This window comes from Lycorma delicatula, chromosome 6 (assembly GCF_047948215.1).
Source record: "Lycorma delicatula isolate Av1 chromosome 6, ASM4794821v1, whole genome shotgun sequence".
NCBI lineage: Eukaryota > Metazoa > Arthropoda > Insecta > Hemiptera > Fulgoridae > Lycorma > Lycorma delicatula.
This window is the reverse complement of record NC_134460.1, coordinates 45239728-45256612: the sequence shown is the minus strand read 5'-3', so window position 1 is coordinate 45256612 and position 16885 is coordinate 45239728. Positions and strand designations below refer to the sequence as shown.

Below are 16885 nucleotides of genomic sequence, written 5' to 3'. Positions count from 1 at the left end.
CTAGATTACCAGTTTACGCAGGTAGGTCACAGGCAAACAATTCTGTTCAATTTCTACTGAAAAAAATTATATTCTGACAAAACTAGAAATTCTCTCACTTGAACAAATGTTGCTAAAATTCTACTAATTTAATGATATCTCTGTGAACAAACATCTATTAAACAGACAACATTTTGAAATTCTTACCATCAGACTGCTTCCCTCAAAATCATGTCAAATCCATACTTATTCATAATTTTTTGACTAAATAAATTATTTTTGTGTTTAGTTATTATTTATTAATAAAAAAAAAAAAAATTACATTGTTTATCGTATGATAAACAACCACAGTCAACTGTGCTGTTTTTCTTATGAAAACATTAATATCATTAACAGATTGATGCTACTCTACCTTGAAATTTTTTATTTTTTATCCTGCAGACAACAGCCCCATTAATGCAGTAATATAAAATTTTTAATTTCAGTCTACGCTCTGCACCTTTTTACATTTATTGATATTAACTGCCTTTTTATTATTGTACATCTTCTTACTCTATTAGTGTGTTGTGATTTTTGACAGTTTTTTCTTGTTATTCAGCTTAATTTTAATATAGTAAAACATTTGTTTTTCTTTAAATTAAAATGTTAAATATTTTTAGAGCTTTATCAAAGAGATTTCGTAAACCAAAATAATTAAATTAAAAAAGTGATATTACAAATGTAATATTTTATTAAACTTGTTTAAGATTTATTTTAAAATTAATCTTTTGTTAAGATGATATATATTATTGGAAATCATCTAAATTTTAAATAGCTTCATACATTTATTCATGTATGTATTATTGTTTACTTTTTTTGTTTACTAATTAAATTTTTACTTAAATGTAATGTTTACATTTTAACAATTTCTACTGGTGACTTAAAAGGATTATGTTGCATAAACTGTTTGAAGTTTTATTTTTTTCAACATAGTGTAAAGTTTAAAAACACAGTCCAAATTTTAAAAACAGTTATAACATTACTATTTATTTGCCCTACCATTTACAATATTAATTGTCATGTGTTGGTTGATTGATACTGATCATATAATATATTTATTTAATCCATTTACTTATGCATCGTGTATTTTAACCACATAACAAGTGACGTAGCCAATTAGGGTTTTATGAGCCAAACATTTGATGAAATATTTATTTTTGCATTGCATATTTAACCATATAACAAGTAATTTAGCCAATTAGGTTATTATGAGCCGAATATTTACGGCTTGTTTAAATATTTTATATCTTACATGTTGTTAAAACTGAACGCTAGAGGTAATTTATTAGTTCTGCCTATTCCCGCTGGTGGGTACAATAACACAAAACATGTACTTCTTGGATTCATACTTCTGCAACTGTAGACTTATGCGAGAGAACAGCTGATCAGCTTTAGCCCGGCGTGATGTTCGTTTTGTATGTCTGATTGTAAACGTGAAGGCCTAAAATAGTTATTTTCCCGGATGTTTGTTATTATATTATAGCGGTATTAGCACATGTTTTGTAGAAAAAATGTGGAATTGTATAGAATACTTGAAAGACCCGTATTTAGTTGTTAAAATACAGAAGTTTTATGGAATTCATCGTGCCGAACCTTCAGAGCACGAGGAAAATTGTGTTAGTAAAAGCAATATAAATTATTCTGTTTTAAGAGACAGGATATGTGACCAGAAATTGTCTTGTTTGAAAACCGACTTCAGTAAAGTGACAAAACATAATCAGAATGGTGTTGTTTTGAGATCGAATAAAGTATGTGCAAGTGATCATGAGGATTTAGTTTCGTCCGAATCCGAAACTGAAACTAAAAGTTATGTTATAACAAACTGGTTTTGGTATTACGTGTTTTTTTTCGGTACGGAATTGGGTGATGAAATATTCTATGCAACCTTTATTCCGTTTTGGTTTTGGAATATTGACGGGGCAGTCGGGAGACGCATCGTTATGGTGTGGACGATTATTATGTACGTAGGTTAGTACTCAGGTTTTTGTATTTCGTAAAAAATTACAATTTTAAAAAATATTTCAGACACCACTAATCTCTCTTACATCTGCCTTAAGTCGTAAGTTCATAATTTAATTATTGTCAGCTCACATAACCTAGTTACTTGTTTACAAAATTCATAATTTTTTAAGGCTTCATTATGAATGTAGTTAATTTTACGTAACAAATATTTCTGTACCTGATGGTAGTTTTTATCTACGATTACATAAATAATTCTTTCTCTAGTAGTTTTATGAATTTTTTAAGCTGTGTTATTATTTATCATTAAAATCAGCATTGATAAAATATAACCAACTAACTTACCATATTAACTAATGTTTTACAGAATTCAGAAATGTTTCTTGTGCTGCACCAGAGTGAAATGCATTAGTTTGTTATCATAACCATTTTTATTGAATTTTAAGGATAAGAAGGTATTAAGCAGGATAAGAGGAAGTTAGGCAGTGTCCAAAATTGACAAAAAATTGTATTTTTATGATTTTCCGTGTGCATTCATTGCAGATATTTTTGTTTGAAGAATGAAAAAACTAGTTGTCATTTTTTATTCAGATTCTGTGAGTGGCAAAATATGTTATGTTTGCATTGATTAAAACAAAACATAATAAAATCAGTTTTAATAGAAAAATTGGTCTTTATAAATAAGCTAAATTAATTTTCAAAAATGATGTATAGTAGTAATAAAAATACCCCACCATTTTGTGTTAATATACCTACTTAACTTAAAATGTAAAGCTTTTATTTTCTTACCTGCCAATTTTTTTTTTTGAATTGGGGCTGTGGAAGTCTAAATCTGTGAATGCACTCCTAGAAGTAATTTTATGAAACACCAGCATAATTATTCCCTAAGGCTGTTATTTTGGGAGAACCTAAATATTTCTTATTTCTTTTGTCAGTGCTTGCACACCACCTGATTTTGATTATCTGTTTTTAATTTATATTATTACATACTTGTATTTACAACAGAGTTTTTAATTTACTGACCAAATGATGTTTTGCATTAAAGATATATTGATCAAACATATCAATCATTAAATTAGTTGTCAGATATTTTTTAAGGAAGTGGCTGGTACCCTAAAACTCTGTGTATTTTACCTCTTAGTATAGGTAAAGAAAGTTCTGTGTAGTCCAGGCCTATAACTGGACTTAATAATTAATTTTTTGACCCTGGACAAGATGATAAACCATTCCAATCATTGTAGTTCTTCTGTGAGTTGATTGCCCAATCCTCTTAACTTCCCTTTTCTTATCCTTTTTTTTTGTCGTAGATAACTGCATTGGGAGTTAGCCAATTATCTTGATTCTATTTTTAACATCATGCAAACAGGGTGGCTGCTTCTTTATTGTAGTATTTTGAGGGGTAACTGTTAGGTGAACCTATGGAGTTGTGCAAAGTTTCTGTTTTCTGCTTCTTACTCTTGACATTTTTTATCTTAATTAGCCTGTCTTTGTGACCAACAAAGCTGAACTTGTGACAGAAGTGCATACTGGATGAAGACAGACTTTGTATTCCCACTCTATTTCTTTATCAATATTTACTAACTATCCTGTTGATATATGTGCTACGTACTGAACGAGCTTTCAGAGTGATCACCATATGTACATGGTGAAGTTGATAATTGTAACTTCACTTATTAGATTTATGATTTTAAACAAATCAAATTGTTGAATTAATGATTATTTGTAATTTAGGTCAAGGAATCAAAGATGTTGTATGTTGGCCACGTCCTGCTAGTCCACCTGTGTTCAGATTGCAGAAAAAATGGGAACAAGAATATGGAATGCCTTCAACACATGCTATGGTTGGTGTATCCATTCCATTTTCAGTAGTTTTATACACTTTTAATAGATATCAGGTAATCATGTTAATAGTTTATTTGTCTATTAGTAATATAAAATAAAGTCTCTATTTTAGTTATTAAATTATGGCAAATTTTATTTCATAATGTTTGTTTCATGTTCATTACCTTTTTGATATTGTAGATTATTGCATTTGTTAGAAATATGAGCACACTAATGAGCTGCTTATACACTAGTATAATACCTTTTGTTCCTATAAATAAATTTATAGCATAAGTCAGATTGAAATTAAAATTAAATAAGGTTAATGAATGGCATAAAATGATTTATGCCATTCATTAACCCCAATAGTTCAGATTTTACGTTATTTCTTTGTTTTTATTTTGCACAATACTCATATGCCCATTTTATTTTATGAATAATGTGTATAATCAATATAGTTTATTTTGTTTTGCTTGATATTGCCACCTAAGCCTACAAGCTTGTGCTTGAGATATGGAAATGGAATTTTGAGCATATGAAAAATGCCATGCCTGAACAGGATTCGAACCCCAACCGCTGGATGAAAGGCCCAGACACTATCACTCTGCTATGGAGATGGTTTATATATATATATATATATATATAAAATATAGATTTATTGTAATGAAAATGAGATTATATTTTTGTGGGATATGTGTTAAATTTATACATTGCTGGTGGAAACCTATTTCTTCTTTTAGCAAAATCATGATGCAAACTTCATTTGTAACTCACTTAAAAATCTCTTCATTCAATATTTTCTTTATAGTTTTTGTATTAACTGTGCAGTTTTGTAGTATGTTGAAATATTTTTATTAATTTCTTTCTATTTCTGAATTTGTGTTTGCTGATGTAATAGTCTTTTCTGCATGAAAGCCAACTTCTTTATGGTAGTCTTCTTATTAATATCTTTTTTATATGTAAAATATGTATTATTTCTTTCCTTTAGGTTTATTGATTGGTCTTGAGAATCCAATAGAAGCAAACCTCTTTATGGATTGCCATTTATGTTCCATATGTCCTGTATTAGAAGAGTTGTATGTTGTTAAGATTCACTTGTACTTTTCTGTATTTTATGTTATTTGGTGTGTGTGTGTGTGTATATATATATATATATATATTTATATATATGTGTGTGTGTGTGTGTGTGTGTGTGTGTGTTAGTACTTTTAGCAGTTTTGGATATTGTGTGTGTCAGATATGATATATTCAGGCTGTGGGAAGTTAAAATGAATGCAGTTCAGAATCTAAGTGACAAGATTCTACTAAATTATGCTTAAGATTAAAGACCCTGAAAGAAATTTTTAGATATCACTGCTTTAGTCTTGCCATTAAGTTTAATTTTTAAGATTTTTTTCTATTTTACAATATTCTTTTGCCCCCACTTAGGCTGAATGTCAGATTTCTGTTTGTTTTGTGTCAACTTTTATTTCAGTAAATAAATTTTAAAAATTGTCTGAATGGTTTTCTCTGTTTTTCTTATTTTGACTATGTAGCTGAAAAATATAAATATTTAGTAGTTTTGCAACCATCAATTTAAAAAACATTCATGTGTGCATTTTGCATTTAACCTTTCCATTTATAGTTTTTATTTTATGATATTATGCTGTAAACATATTCAGTATTGTTAACATTTGATTTATGACAATTTATTTTATTTCATTGTAGGTGTAATTAATAAGGTCATTACACGATTAATGGAACATAAACGTAATTTGATTTACTCTTAAAATTTGATTTATGGCAAGTAATTTATTTAATTTCATTGTAGTTGTAATTAATAAACTCATTACATGATTAATGGAACATAAACAGATTGAAATTGCAAATTGGTACAGTTTTCATCAGTCATTGTTAAAATTTAACACAATCTTCATCTTGTGTAAATGTATTCCAAATTTCTTTTAAAAAATTTTAATATTGCATAAACATATTTTTGTGAAATTCCTAAAAAAATTACAGAATTTAATGCTGTCTAAAAAAAAGATAAATGGCAATAAAAAATAGTCACCATTCTTGCTTGCTTTTTCAGTGTAGGAGAGTTATAAGTACATGTACGATTTAATTATACAGTTTTTAAATACTGATATAATTTGATGTTAAACTTTAGACTGTTCACAGTGAATAATTTACAGAGTGTGTCTAGGAAATATTAAATCATTGCCCCTTTTTAAAAATGAATTATTTTATGAAGATTTAAAAAAAATTAATTAATGTCAAAGTTTTATTATTTTTTTATGTCATTACAATATCAGAAGTGTAAAAATGTTGAGATTTATTATATTTCTGGGCAGAAAATAGTGCATGCCTGAATTTGCATTACTTTTTTTCATTAGCAGATACAATGTTGTGGAATGTCATTAAGTTTTTTAGGATGAAAATAAATAGCTTGTACATCAGATTTATAATTTGTACAGAATAATTTCTTTTAATGGTTAATCTATAATAATTTATTGTTCAACTCTATTAGAACTGAATCAGACAGTTGTTCTCTATCAAGTATGAGTTTGCCATTACTAAGCTTGATATTTTGCTTTTTATCACAATCAGGGGGTTTACCAAAAAGCACTAGCTTTTTGGTAGACCCTCTGAGTGTGATCCGTTTATCCCTTTGGAAATAATAATAAAAAAGAAAAACATTTCTACAAAGGTCTTCTTCAAAATGGATATTTTAAAAGAAAGAAATGCAAAAATTAAACTGGATGATAAAATCACTTAATATTTTTACATTAAGTTTACACATTAAAGAGAAATTCATAAGGAAAAGAATTTTTTTCTGTCTTAAATCATTTGACTGGTTTGATGCAGCTCTCCAAAATTCCCTATACAGTGCCAGTTGTTTCATTTTGTTATACCCCCTACATCCCTAAAAATTTGTTTTACATATTCCAAACATTGCCTGCGTGCACAATTTTTCCCCTCTACATGTCCCTCCAACATCAAAGTGACTATTCCAGGATGCCGTAAGATGTGGCCTGTAAGTCTGTCTCTTCTTTTAGCTGTATTTTTCCAAATACTTCTTCATTATTTGTCATAACACCTCTTCATTTGTTACTTTATCCATCCATCTGATTTTAACATTCTCCTATAGCACCACATTTCAAAAGCTTCTAATCGTTTCCCTTGTCCCTGTACTTTTCCTGAAACCAAATTGGTCTTCTCCTAACGCTTCCACTCTCCTCTCAATTCTTATGTACAGAATTACTAAATTCAATTCTTCTGAAAAAGAAGTATTAAAAATGAAATAGTCAAGTTTTATATTTCAGTATCTAACCTTCCCCCCTAATATAAATTATATATATATATATATATAAAATCTTTGTAATCTAAGATGGTTGTAATCTATTGGTTTGAATCCTTCTCTGCTATTTTTTCTCTGAGATATCAGGGTGTAACTTATAAATAACATATTCAGTGTACATATTTTTTTCTAAATGAGGAAAAAAGGGTGCTTTCTTGGGGCGTGAAGATCCTTTGCATTCATTGTGATGATGAACTTTTGTTGCGAGGTCATAGCCGTAAACCCAGCTTTTGTCTCCCATTACATTTCTTTTCAAGAATGTTTCATCGTCATTGGCTTGTTCAACAAGTTGCTGACAAATGTCCACTCAATGTTCAAGGAACAAACTTTGCTGTAACTCTATGCATGTTCAATTTTTCAGTCAAAATGTTATGGCATGATCCAGTTGAGATACTAACCTCTTCTGCTAGTTCTCTAACAGTTATTCGGCAGTTTGTACATACCAGATCATTGATTTTTTGAATGTGGGTGTAATTAGTTGAAGTCAAATGCCTTCCTGGTCGAGGGTCATCTTCAGTTGACTGACGACCACCTTTAAATCATGAAAACCATTTGATATTTAGTGATGTGCTGCCAACTGCACATCACTAAATATCTTCGTTGGTGCATAATTAAAAATGTATGATTATTTTCTAAACAGACCTCGTATAAGAAAGTTTAGTATCTTAATAGATTTCCATACAGTTAGTATTTTAGTTATATAGAGTTTTGATTAAGGTATTAAGATGAGTGTTGGAGCAGTCCTTATTTTAATACAATGATGAGAAAAGACAATTCATTAGAATTAATTTTAGAGTATTAATTAGTTTTATTTTGTTTCCATTTTTTAAACAGCCAAGTTTGTAAGCTTTGCTACAATTATATCTTTATTAAGTTTTTTATAATGATAGCAGTTAAAAAGATCTATTTCATATGTCTTGGTTGCTCATTAAATAAAATTGGAAATTTTATGTTAGCTAAACCATAAAATTAAAAGATTTTTCAGGCTTAATGTTGAGGATCGGACTTTTTAACTTTTCTCCAAAGTAACAACTTTAACAAAACGATCAAGCCTAGTTCCATCTATCATCAAGTCATACTACACTATCACCTCACTACTTCACATCTAGAGTTGTAACTTGAGACTTAGTCCCATCACAGGTGACCCCTTGACAGCCAACCACGAAAGGTCTTTTTAGGAATACTCCACTGGCTGAACCAAGAACACCACAATTCAGAGAAGACAGCACTCTGATATGGTTGGCTGCCACTTAGAAGAAACATGTGATCTAAAGCATTGGAATGCCCTAACACCATACGTGCACGCACAAACAGAACAATACAAAATCCAAAATAAAATTGAAGCAAATCACATACATTTCCACACGCAATATAAACTCACTCTTGCAGATTGGTAAACTAAAAGTAATAACCAGCCTAATAGACCAGTACAAAATTATCATTATGGGACTGCAGGAAATAAGAAACGCTAAGCAGGATGCCATGGAATCTCAAGGATATGGGCTCTACAAAGAAATATTTAGGAAGAGAGTGATTAAAAGTGTCTCAGTTTGGTACGTGGTTTTTGGTCAGCTTCAAAATAATAAACTCTGTACAAGAATTCAAGTCACAAATTTTACGCATCACAAAGAGTACTCATGTGAAACTTGTTTGAAGTATTGTAAACAAGATGGTTTGAAATGCCCTAATCAACAATAAAACATGGATGAAAATACATTGCTTTGTTATTTTTTTATTAACACCTACACTGCGCTGAATAATTTGTGATCATTCTACATAATAGATGGTTTGTTTTTAACATTACTTTAACTTATGGTATAAGCGATTCAAAAAAGTACAGAAAAACTTATTATTTCATTAATCTTTGGTAAATTTTAATTTTACAAAAAAACGTTTTATCATTAATATATTATTGGTATATATCAGTAAGCAAGTCAGTTTACAGATAGGTTTTCAATTTTTCATTTTACTTAAAATTTAAAGGTATCAATTTATTACAAATATTTATATAAACAACAGGAAAATAATTAACTTCTAAATTGCCTTATAAATAAAATCACTTAACTGGGAATTGAGATTTCAAAACAATAAGAAAATTGTTAGGTTTTCCCAGACTAAATAATAAAAATATACCAAATTAAAAAATATTACAGGAAAATAATTTAAACAATTCAGCAAAGATTTTCTTGTAATGTAAATTGTAAATTGTGTATAAATTAGCTTTAAAAATACGTGGAAACATATTGCTATATATTTGGAAAATGAGTGTATTTTGGAAAGAAATATATATAATTTTTTTATTAAAATTATAAATTATATTTCTAGAAATGTGAATTCGTAAGCTATAAAAAGTCTTAATTATGATGTTATGTTTCACGTTAACCTTGAAAATATAATTTAATGATTTTGTATTGTATGTTTATGATATAATGATGTTAATTAGGTTGCGATATGTAAGGATAAAATGATTATTTTTCTTTCTTACATTAATTATTTTACCCATAAATTTAACAAAATAATTAAAAATAGGAGTACATATAAAAAAATCTATCTTTACAAGAAAATATTTGCCTAATTGTTTAAATTATTTTCCTGTAATATTTTATAATTTGGTATATTTTTATTATTTAGTCTGGGAAAACCTAACAGTTTTCTTATTGTTTTGAAATTTCCGTTCCCAGTTTAGTGATTTTATTTATAAGGCAATTTAGAAGTTAATTATTTTCCTGTTGTTTATATAAATATTTGTTATAAATTGATTCCTTTAAATTTTAAGTAAAATGAAAAATTAAAACCTATCTGTAAACTGACTTGCTTACTGATAAATACTAATAATATATTAATGATAAAACATTTGCTTGTAAAATAAAAATTTACCAAAGATTAATGAATTAATTAGTTTTTCTGTACTTTTTTTAATCATTTATATCATAAGTTAAAGTAATGTTAAAAACTAACCATCTATTACATAGGATGATCACAAATTATTCAGCCCATTGTAGGTTTAATAACAAAATAACAAAGCAATGTATTTTCATCCATGTTGATTAGGACATTTCAAACCGTTTTGTTTACAATATTTCAAACAAGTTTCACACGAGCACTCTTTGTGATGCGTAAAATATCTAGATGATATTCAGTTTCATGCCCCACATTACAAAGAATATTTAAAGTTTTTCCATTAATTACACCTTCGATTCTTCTTTTTAGTATATCAATGTTGACAACCTTCGTTGTATATACCCTCTCTTTGACAAACTTCCGGGAATTGATTGGTGTAATGCCAGGGAATTGGTCCATTATGGCTTATCCAATGTTGAGGAAATTGTTCATGTACTTCATTTGCTCCTGTTAACATGTCAAGATAACAAGTGCTAGTAACCATTGGCCTGGTGAAGAAGAATGTTCCAATCACTTCATAAGCAATCAAGTGCACCAAATGTTAATTTTCGGGCCATCACGTTGTGTTTGAAAAATAATTTGTTTTGTATTATGTTATGGGGGAGATTATAAATTATTTAGTGCATTTTAGGGGTTAATAATAGGAATGTATTTACATGAATGTTTTATTATTGAACCAGGCATTTTAAACAGTTTAAGTGGGCATTAACCTCCACTGGGTTAATGTAGTGTTGATCTCATCATCGCAAATCAGCTGATTTCGAAATAGTGAGTTCTAAGGTTCAAATCCTAGTAAAGGCAGTTACTTTTGTATGAATTTGAATACTAGATCATGGGTACTGGTGTTCTTTGGTGGTTGGGTTTCAAATAACCACACATCTCGTAGATTATAGTTGTGCAGTATACTCTTCAACAAGAAATTCACATTAAAGATTGTTTGACAGTGTACTCTTCCTTTGTCTTGCTGCGGGTACCTTTCATTTAAGTTCTGTGGCAATCATAATGGTGGTGAGACATCACTTAGATACCGATGCAGGAGTTATTAACATTCCGTGCAGCCTGAATCTAAACTCACCAGAACATCCAAATTACGAAATTTTGTTCTCAAGTGGCTATTTTCACAGTTACAAGTATCCTCTATATACAATCCCAGTGGGTAATTTAGTGTCACTCGCCCAAAGAAGCCCACATTCAGTAAGTGTTTACATCTCAATTTCCCCCGAAGGGAGAAGATCCCGCCTCGTAGCATGTCAGGTCGCTACACCACCCCCTCTGTTCTTAGTCAGTGTTTCCAAATCATATCTCAGCATTTGACTTACAACATTTTTTAAAGCAACTTCTTTGTGATAAATGAATGCTACCATTGATAACAAGCTCAGCCACATCAAGGATACTATTATACTCTCTTTGAATTCTTCCAGTCGGGCTAATCAGTGGAGATAGTCATGATTACATTTTTACAAAACGGGGATATGAAATTTTCTCTCAAATACCAGATGGAATCTAGCGAGAGTCTGATATGTAAGAGAATTAATTTGCATCTCACAGTCTACCACAGACTACCTGCACACAGGTAGACAAAGATGCACACAATGTTTGCGTCTTTGTCTACCTTATCCTACATGAATATATTCAAGTACACACTGCAGATTAAGTTCAAGCTTACTGTTTTATTCAGGGTATATTAACATATAATTAAAATAATCTTGATAATGGCCTACATTTTTTTTTTTTGAGAGTATCTGAATAATTTGACCCAATTTTGAAGGAAGCTCTTGTAACTGTTGGTTTTTAATTGTTTGTACGATGAAAATAAAAGCTTGCTTGCATGAGGCAGGAAGTAGCTGTGCGGGGCATTATATTATTCTTTTCTTGTAACATACGCTTATTCATAAACACAGTATTCTGTAATACAGTGTTTATGAAATAGTTAAATAACTATTTCATAAATAGCAAAAATAGTAATAAGCATTATCATTAAATAATAGGCCTGCACCCTACAAATTATATTAATTTATTAACAGCTTTGTCATTTTATATATATTTATAGAATAGTTAAGTAATTTTTTTTCACATTGTTGACCAATATTAATATTTTTACTTTTCATTTTCAATTAACTGACGAAGTTCAATTATTGTGTGTGTAATTATTTTATGAATAGTTACACTTGTTTCTGTCTGTAATGTGTGGCGTATTAGATAGTTGTTTGTGTGTATTAATGAATTTGTAGTTTTTTGCATTATTTGTTAGTGAATTTTTTTTTTGCAATGGCAGAATTTAAATTCATAGTCAAGAATAAAATGCTCCATGTCAAGTTCATGAAATAGCCATAAAGTTACAAAAATTAGAAGATTATAAAATTTAATACACATTCAAAAATATGAAGAAAGAATTGCTGTGGCATTTGCGATTTAAAGATCACATGTTGAAAAACTCCAAAAAGAAAAGCAGGTTCTTCTTAAATCTAAATCGCAGTCATGCCTGTTCAGTACACCAAAAAAGTATAAACATCATTCAAAACCAGTTAGTGGATTAGACAGTTTTGATCAAGGCATTGTAAGAAAAATAGTTTCGAAGTAACGAATTTCACACAAAACATAATTAACTGCCTACATTAAATAAATTACATAAAGAACTTTAAAAGAGTATTCAATTTTAGAACCAAATTAGTAGCTATCCTGAAAGAATTAGGGTTAAAGTGGTATAAAACTGATACTGATAGGAAACTTTTGATTGAGAAAAAAAGCCATTCGTTGGAAGCAGACAGAACATTTAAGAAAAATTACCTATTTAAGAAAAGAAAATCTTGGATTGTTTGTTTGGATGAATATTATATTTTAATTTTCCCTTATAATAACAAAATCTTGGTCAAATGACAGTGGTGCAAAAGTAAAATTGCCAGTTAATAAAGATGATCAGTTAATCATAGTTCACACTGGAGGAGAAATAGAGTTCATTCCGAACGCGATGCTAACCTAGAAAATGAGTTCAAAAGTGGTGACTATCATGACAGCATCAACAACAAATTTTCATGAAGTGGCCATCAGAAAAATTAATTCCTGGTCTTTCCCCCTCAGGCAGTGGTTGTTATTGATAATGCACCATACCACAATTCACCTATAGAGACAAATACAAATGATAGGAAATGTGGCATGATTAATTCGGTAGAAAAAACAATATTCCATTTAATATAGCAATCTTAAAACCACAATTGTATGTCATATTTTAAATCACATAGAAATTCAAAAATAAAGCATTGTTTTGATGAAGTATTAAAACACGGGCATCAGGTTCTGGGTCTTCCACGTTGCCATCCTGATTTAAATCCGATCAAGATGGTATGATCGGCTGTGAAAAGATATGTAGTAATAACAACATTTTTAATGTCAGATATTAAAAAATTATCTGAGGAAAAGTTAATGAAATGAATAAGGATGTTTGAAAACCATATTGCAAATATGTAACAAAAAGCTGAAACTAAGTATAAGAATGTGGAGCTGCTAATTGACAAAATGACAGATAAATTTATCATACATTTTGACAGTGGTAGTGAAAGTGACTGTTCTGATGACCTGAAGACAGAGAAGTTGATGAACTTGCAGAGGAACTGGGCATATAATGAAAATTTAAATGAAGTGTTAGTAATAATAATAATAGTACAATCAATAATGAAAACAATCTTAGAAAAAAAATGAAAATTCTATATAAAAAAAAATTAAATATTATATAGAAAAGAATTGTACAATAATAATTGTACATCTAATTTTGTATAAGTGCAGATACAATATACATTCTACTACTAGTTAAGATTTTTTTTAGTTTAAAAATACATGTAAATTAAAATTTTTGTTTTTGCAATCTTTATGTATTGGATTATTAATACCAATTACATAATAATGGATTATAACTAATGAATAATGAAAGCACTAATAAATTAATTTTGCATAAATAAAAGTTCACTGATTATTATTGTTGTCCTATTAGATGGATGTAAATGTTTTCAGGTTCGGTAGTAATGCAGTCTCAATCATCTCCACCTGAAGCTTTTATTTTCATTGTACTCACTGTACATAAATGTATCTTTTTTCTTTAATTTTTTGTTGTTTAAATATCCTGCTTATTTGCAATTAGTTTCTTTTCGTATATGAAAAGGATTTTTTTTTATAAAATGTTTAAATATTGTTATATATTATTAATTTTATAAATAATTTTTTTAAGTTTATATGTACACTTTTATGTGTATATAATGATAATGATTTAATGATATGATTAATAATGATTTGATATGGAGAATGCATTTTATTTTAATATTTTGTATCTAGTATTGTTTTACACTTAGTTCTGTAAAACAGAATTAGCCTTTTGTATGTGTGATGCAAGAGTATATTTGTCTCATGATACTATGATTATATGGATAACATACTTCCACAGTTGAAAACTGTTTTCAGCACTGACGTGTGATGTTGCTCACTGAAAACTGCTTACCTGTGCTATCAGTTACTATGTAGTATACCTGCAGTTTATAAGCTAGTACTTTGGCATATGTGATTTAGTTTGATAGTTAACGATGAAGGTGATGGGAGTCTGTTGAAAGTGAGTCTCTTACCCTTTCAACAAGGAATATTTATTAAAAAGGAGTATCAATTTACTAAAACTGCTATTTGAAGGTATGCAAACTAAATACAAAATTACTACAGTGGTGAAATCACAGTTACTGAAAATATTTTGCATTCAATTACATTCCTGCATCATAACAATGACAACTCCAGAGAAAAAATGATGATCACTGCAAATATATTTTGTGATTTAATTGACATCTTGAAGGTTAATGAAGAGTTGAAGGATATCACCAAAATCATATACAATGGGTTAGAAAGAGTTGGCATATTCGTCATGAACAAATTTATTAATAAATATCCAGAAAGCATACAGTTACTTCTAATTTGGGGAAAGATACCTATGTCGAGCAATTGTCAGAGAGGTGATTATACTAACCATACCCGGAGTTTTTATAAAACCTTTCAAATTGTGCTAATTCTTTTCAAAGAACAGACTTGGCGCATAAAGAAAATTTGATCAAATCTACTTGAAGAATCAAAAAACATTAATGCCCCAGAAAATGTAAAAAAGCTTTTTTTTAACTGTTATATTTTTTTGTTTAGAAACATAATAATAACTTAACTGAGGTTAATCGTGGAAAAGAAAACTTCAGAAGACTGATATTTACCAAACAAATATCTAACATTTTTGGCATTTACTCTTAATGGCATGTATTCTTAATGTAAATTAGTTTTTCATTTATATATTTTTTATGTATAATATATTATATACAATATTTATATATTGGAGGGACAGGTAGAAGGAAAAATTTGTGCAGGCAGGCAACGTTTGGAATAAATAAATCAAATTGTTAGGGATGCAGGATGTGGGGGGTATACCGAAATGAAACGACTGGTACTGGATAGGGAATCTTGGAGAGCTGCATCAAACCAGTCAAATGACTGAAGAAAAAAAAAATTTGTTTAACATTTTGATTTTGCTATTGAGCTCTTGATTAAAAAAATTGCGAGGGATAATTAAAACATAATCATAACAAATAATGAAAAAATATTATTTAGAATATAGCAGATGTAGTATAGACCTACTCAAAACTAGGACATGAGATGTGCATTTTATTTATTTTCCCATGGATAGTTTCAAGAATAGTGATTCATAATCATTTCTGTAAGTAATCAACTTCATATAATATAAATAATAATAATAAAAAGATAAAATAACAGTATACATGTTGGATAACGATAACATGTTTGTCCATTTCTTTTTGGGATGGGCCTACAATAAATAATAATTATTTTCCTCATATCTAATTAAAAAGGGTTGTCGTTGCAAATTATAATCTTATAAAACCATAACTTCAACAAAAATATACACAAGCTATAATACATAATAACTGTTTGACAATACAAGCGATGACTCAATCTTTACTTGGTGACGAGTTGTAAGGGAATCATCATATATTGTAACAAGACTGGTGTAGCGGGTTTGAGTAACGGATTCCTACCCATTATTATGAAAGTAATATAAAGTATAATAATTGGAAGAATCCAGAAAGGGACAAAAAGGAGAATCCTTTTTGTAAAGAATAGGTTCGTCTTACAATTGCCTTTTGTTATACTGTCTGCTGACACACAATGAACACCTGTTATACAGTGAGAAGAGACCAGGTTTGGAATTCATGGGAACAAAGCGACTGTTCTCATGCTTCGACTTGGGTCCAGTCTGACAGGTAATGAGGCTAGAAGTATAAATAGCTCTGGAAGACCAGCTAAAGTCACTTCTGTTCTGCAAGACGTAACTACGTCAATTCTGCAAGGAGAGGCTGCAAGTCGTGTTGATTTGAAAGAATACTATTAGAATGAGGCTGCAAGGCATTACGGCATCGGTCCTGCAAGGGCGGTTCTGCGTGGAGTTCAGTGAGGAAAGGCTGCAAGTTGTGTGGATTCGTGTAGGTATTATACTTACTTTGTTATGTATTTTTATGTTTGATGTGTTTTTATTGACATGTAACATTATTATTGTTTACTACTACTACTATTATTTGTTTTAGTACTATTATCCTGTTTATTATTGCCATTTAATATTATTATCATTATTGTATTTATCATCATTATTATTGTTATTGATTTGTCTGTAATTTTGAAGATTTTAAACCCATAAACTGTAATTGTATAAACATTCAAAATTGTCAACCTCTCAATATCCTGAATGAGCCACAGAACATGCAACAATATATTGTATGTATGTGTATATTAATATATATATTTTTTATTTATTTCATCTTGTTC

At 29.3% G+C, this 16885-nt stretch overlaps 1 protein-coding gene across 1 annotated transcript in view; it reads left to right on the top strand.

The window, feature by feature from the left end:
* Nucleotides 1–1347: 1347 nt before the first annotated feature.
* LOC142327030 (sphingosine-1-phosphate phosphatase 2-like) overlaps nt 1348–16885 on the top strand; it is a 35436-nt gene continuing 19898 nt past the window's right edge. Inside the window, exons 1-2 of the mRNA XM_075369792.1 lie at nt 1348–1986; nt 3709–3872. Coding sequence (XP_075225907.1) covers nt 1530–1986; nt 3709–3872 — 621 coding nt within the window. The 5' untranslated portion in view covers nt 1348–1529. The remainder of the gene's footprint in view (nt 1987–3708; nt 3873–16885) is intronic.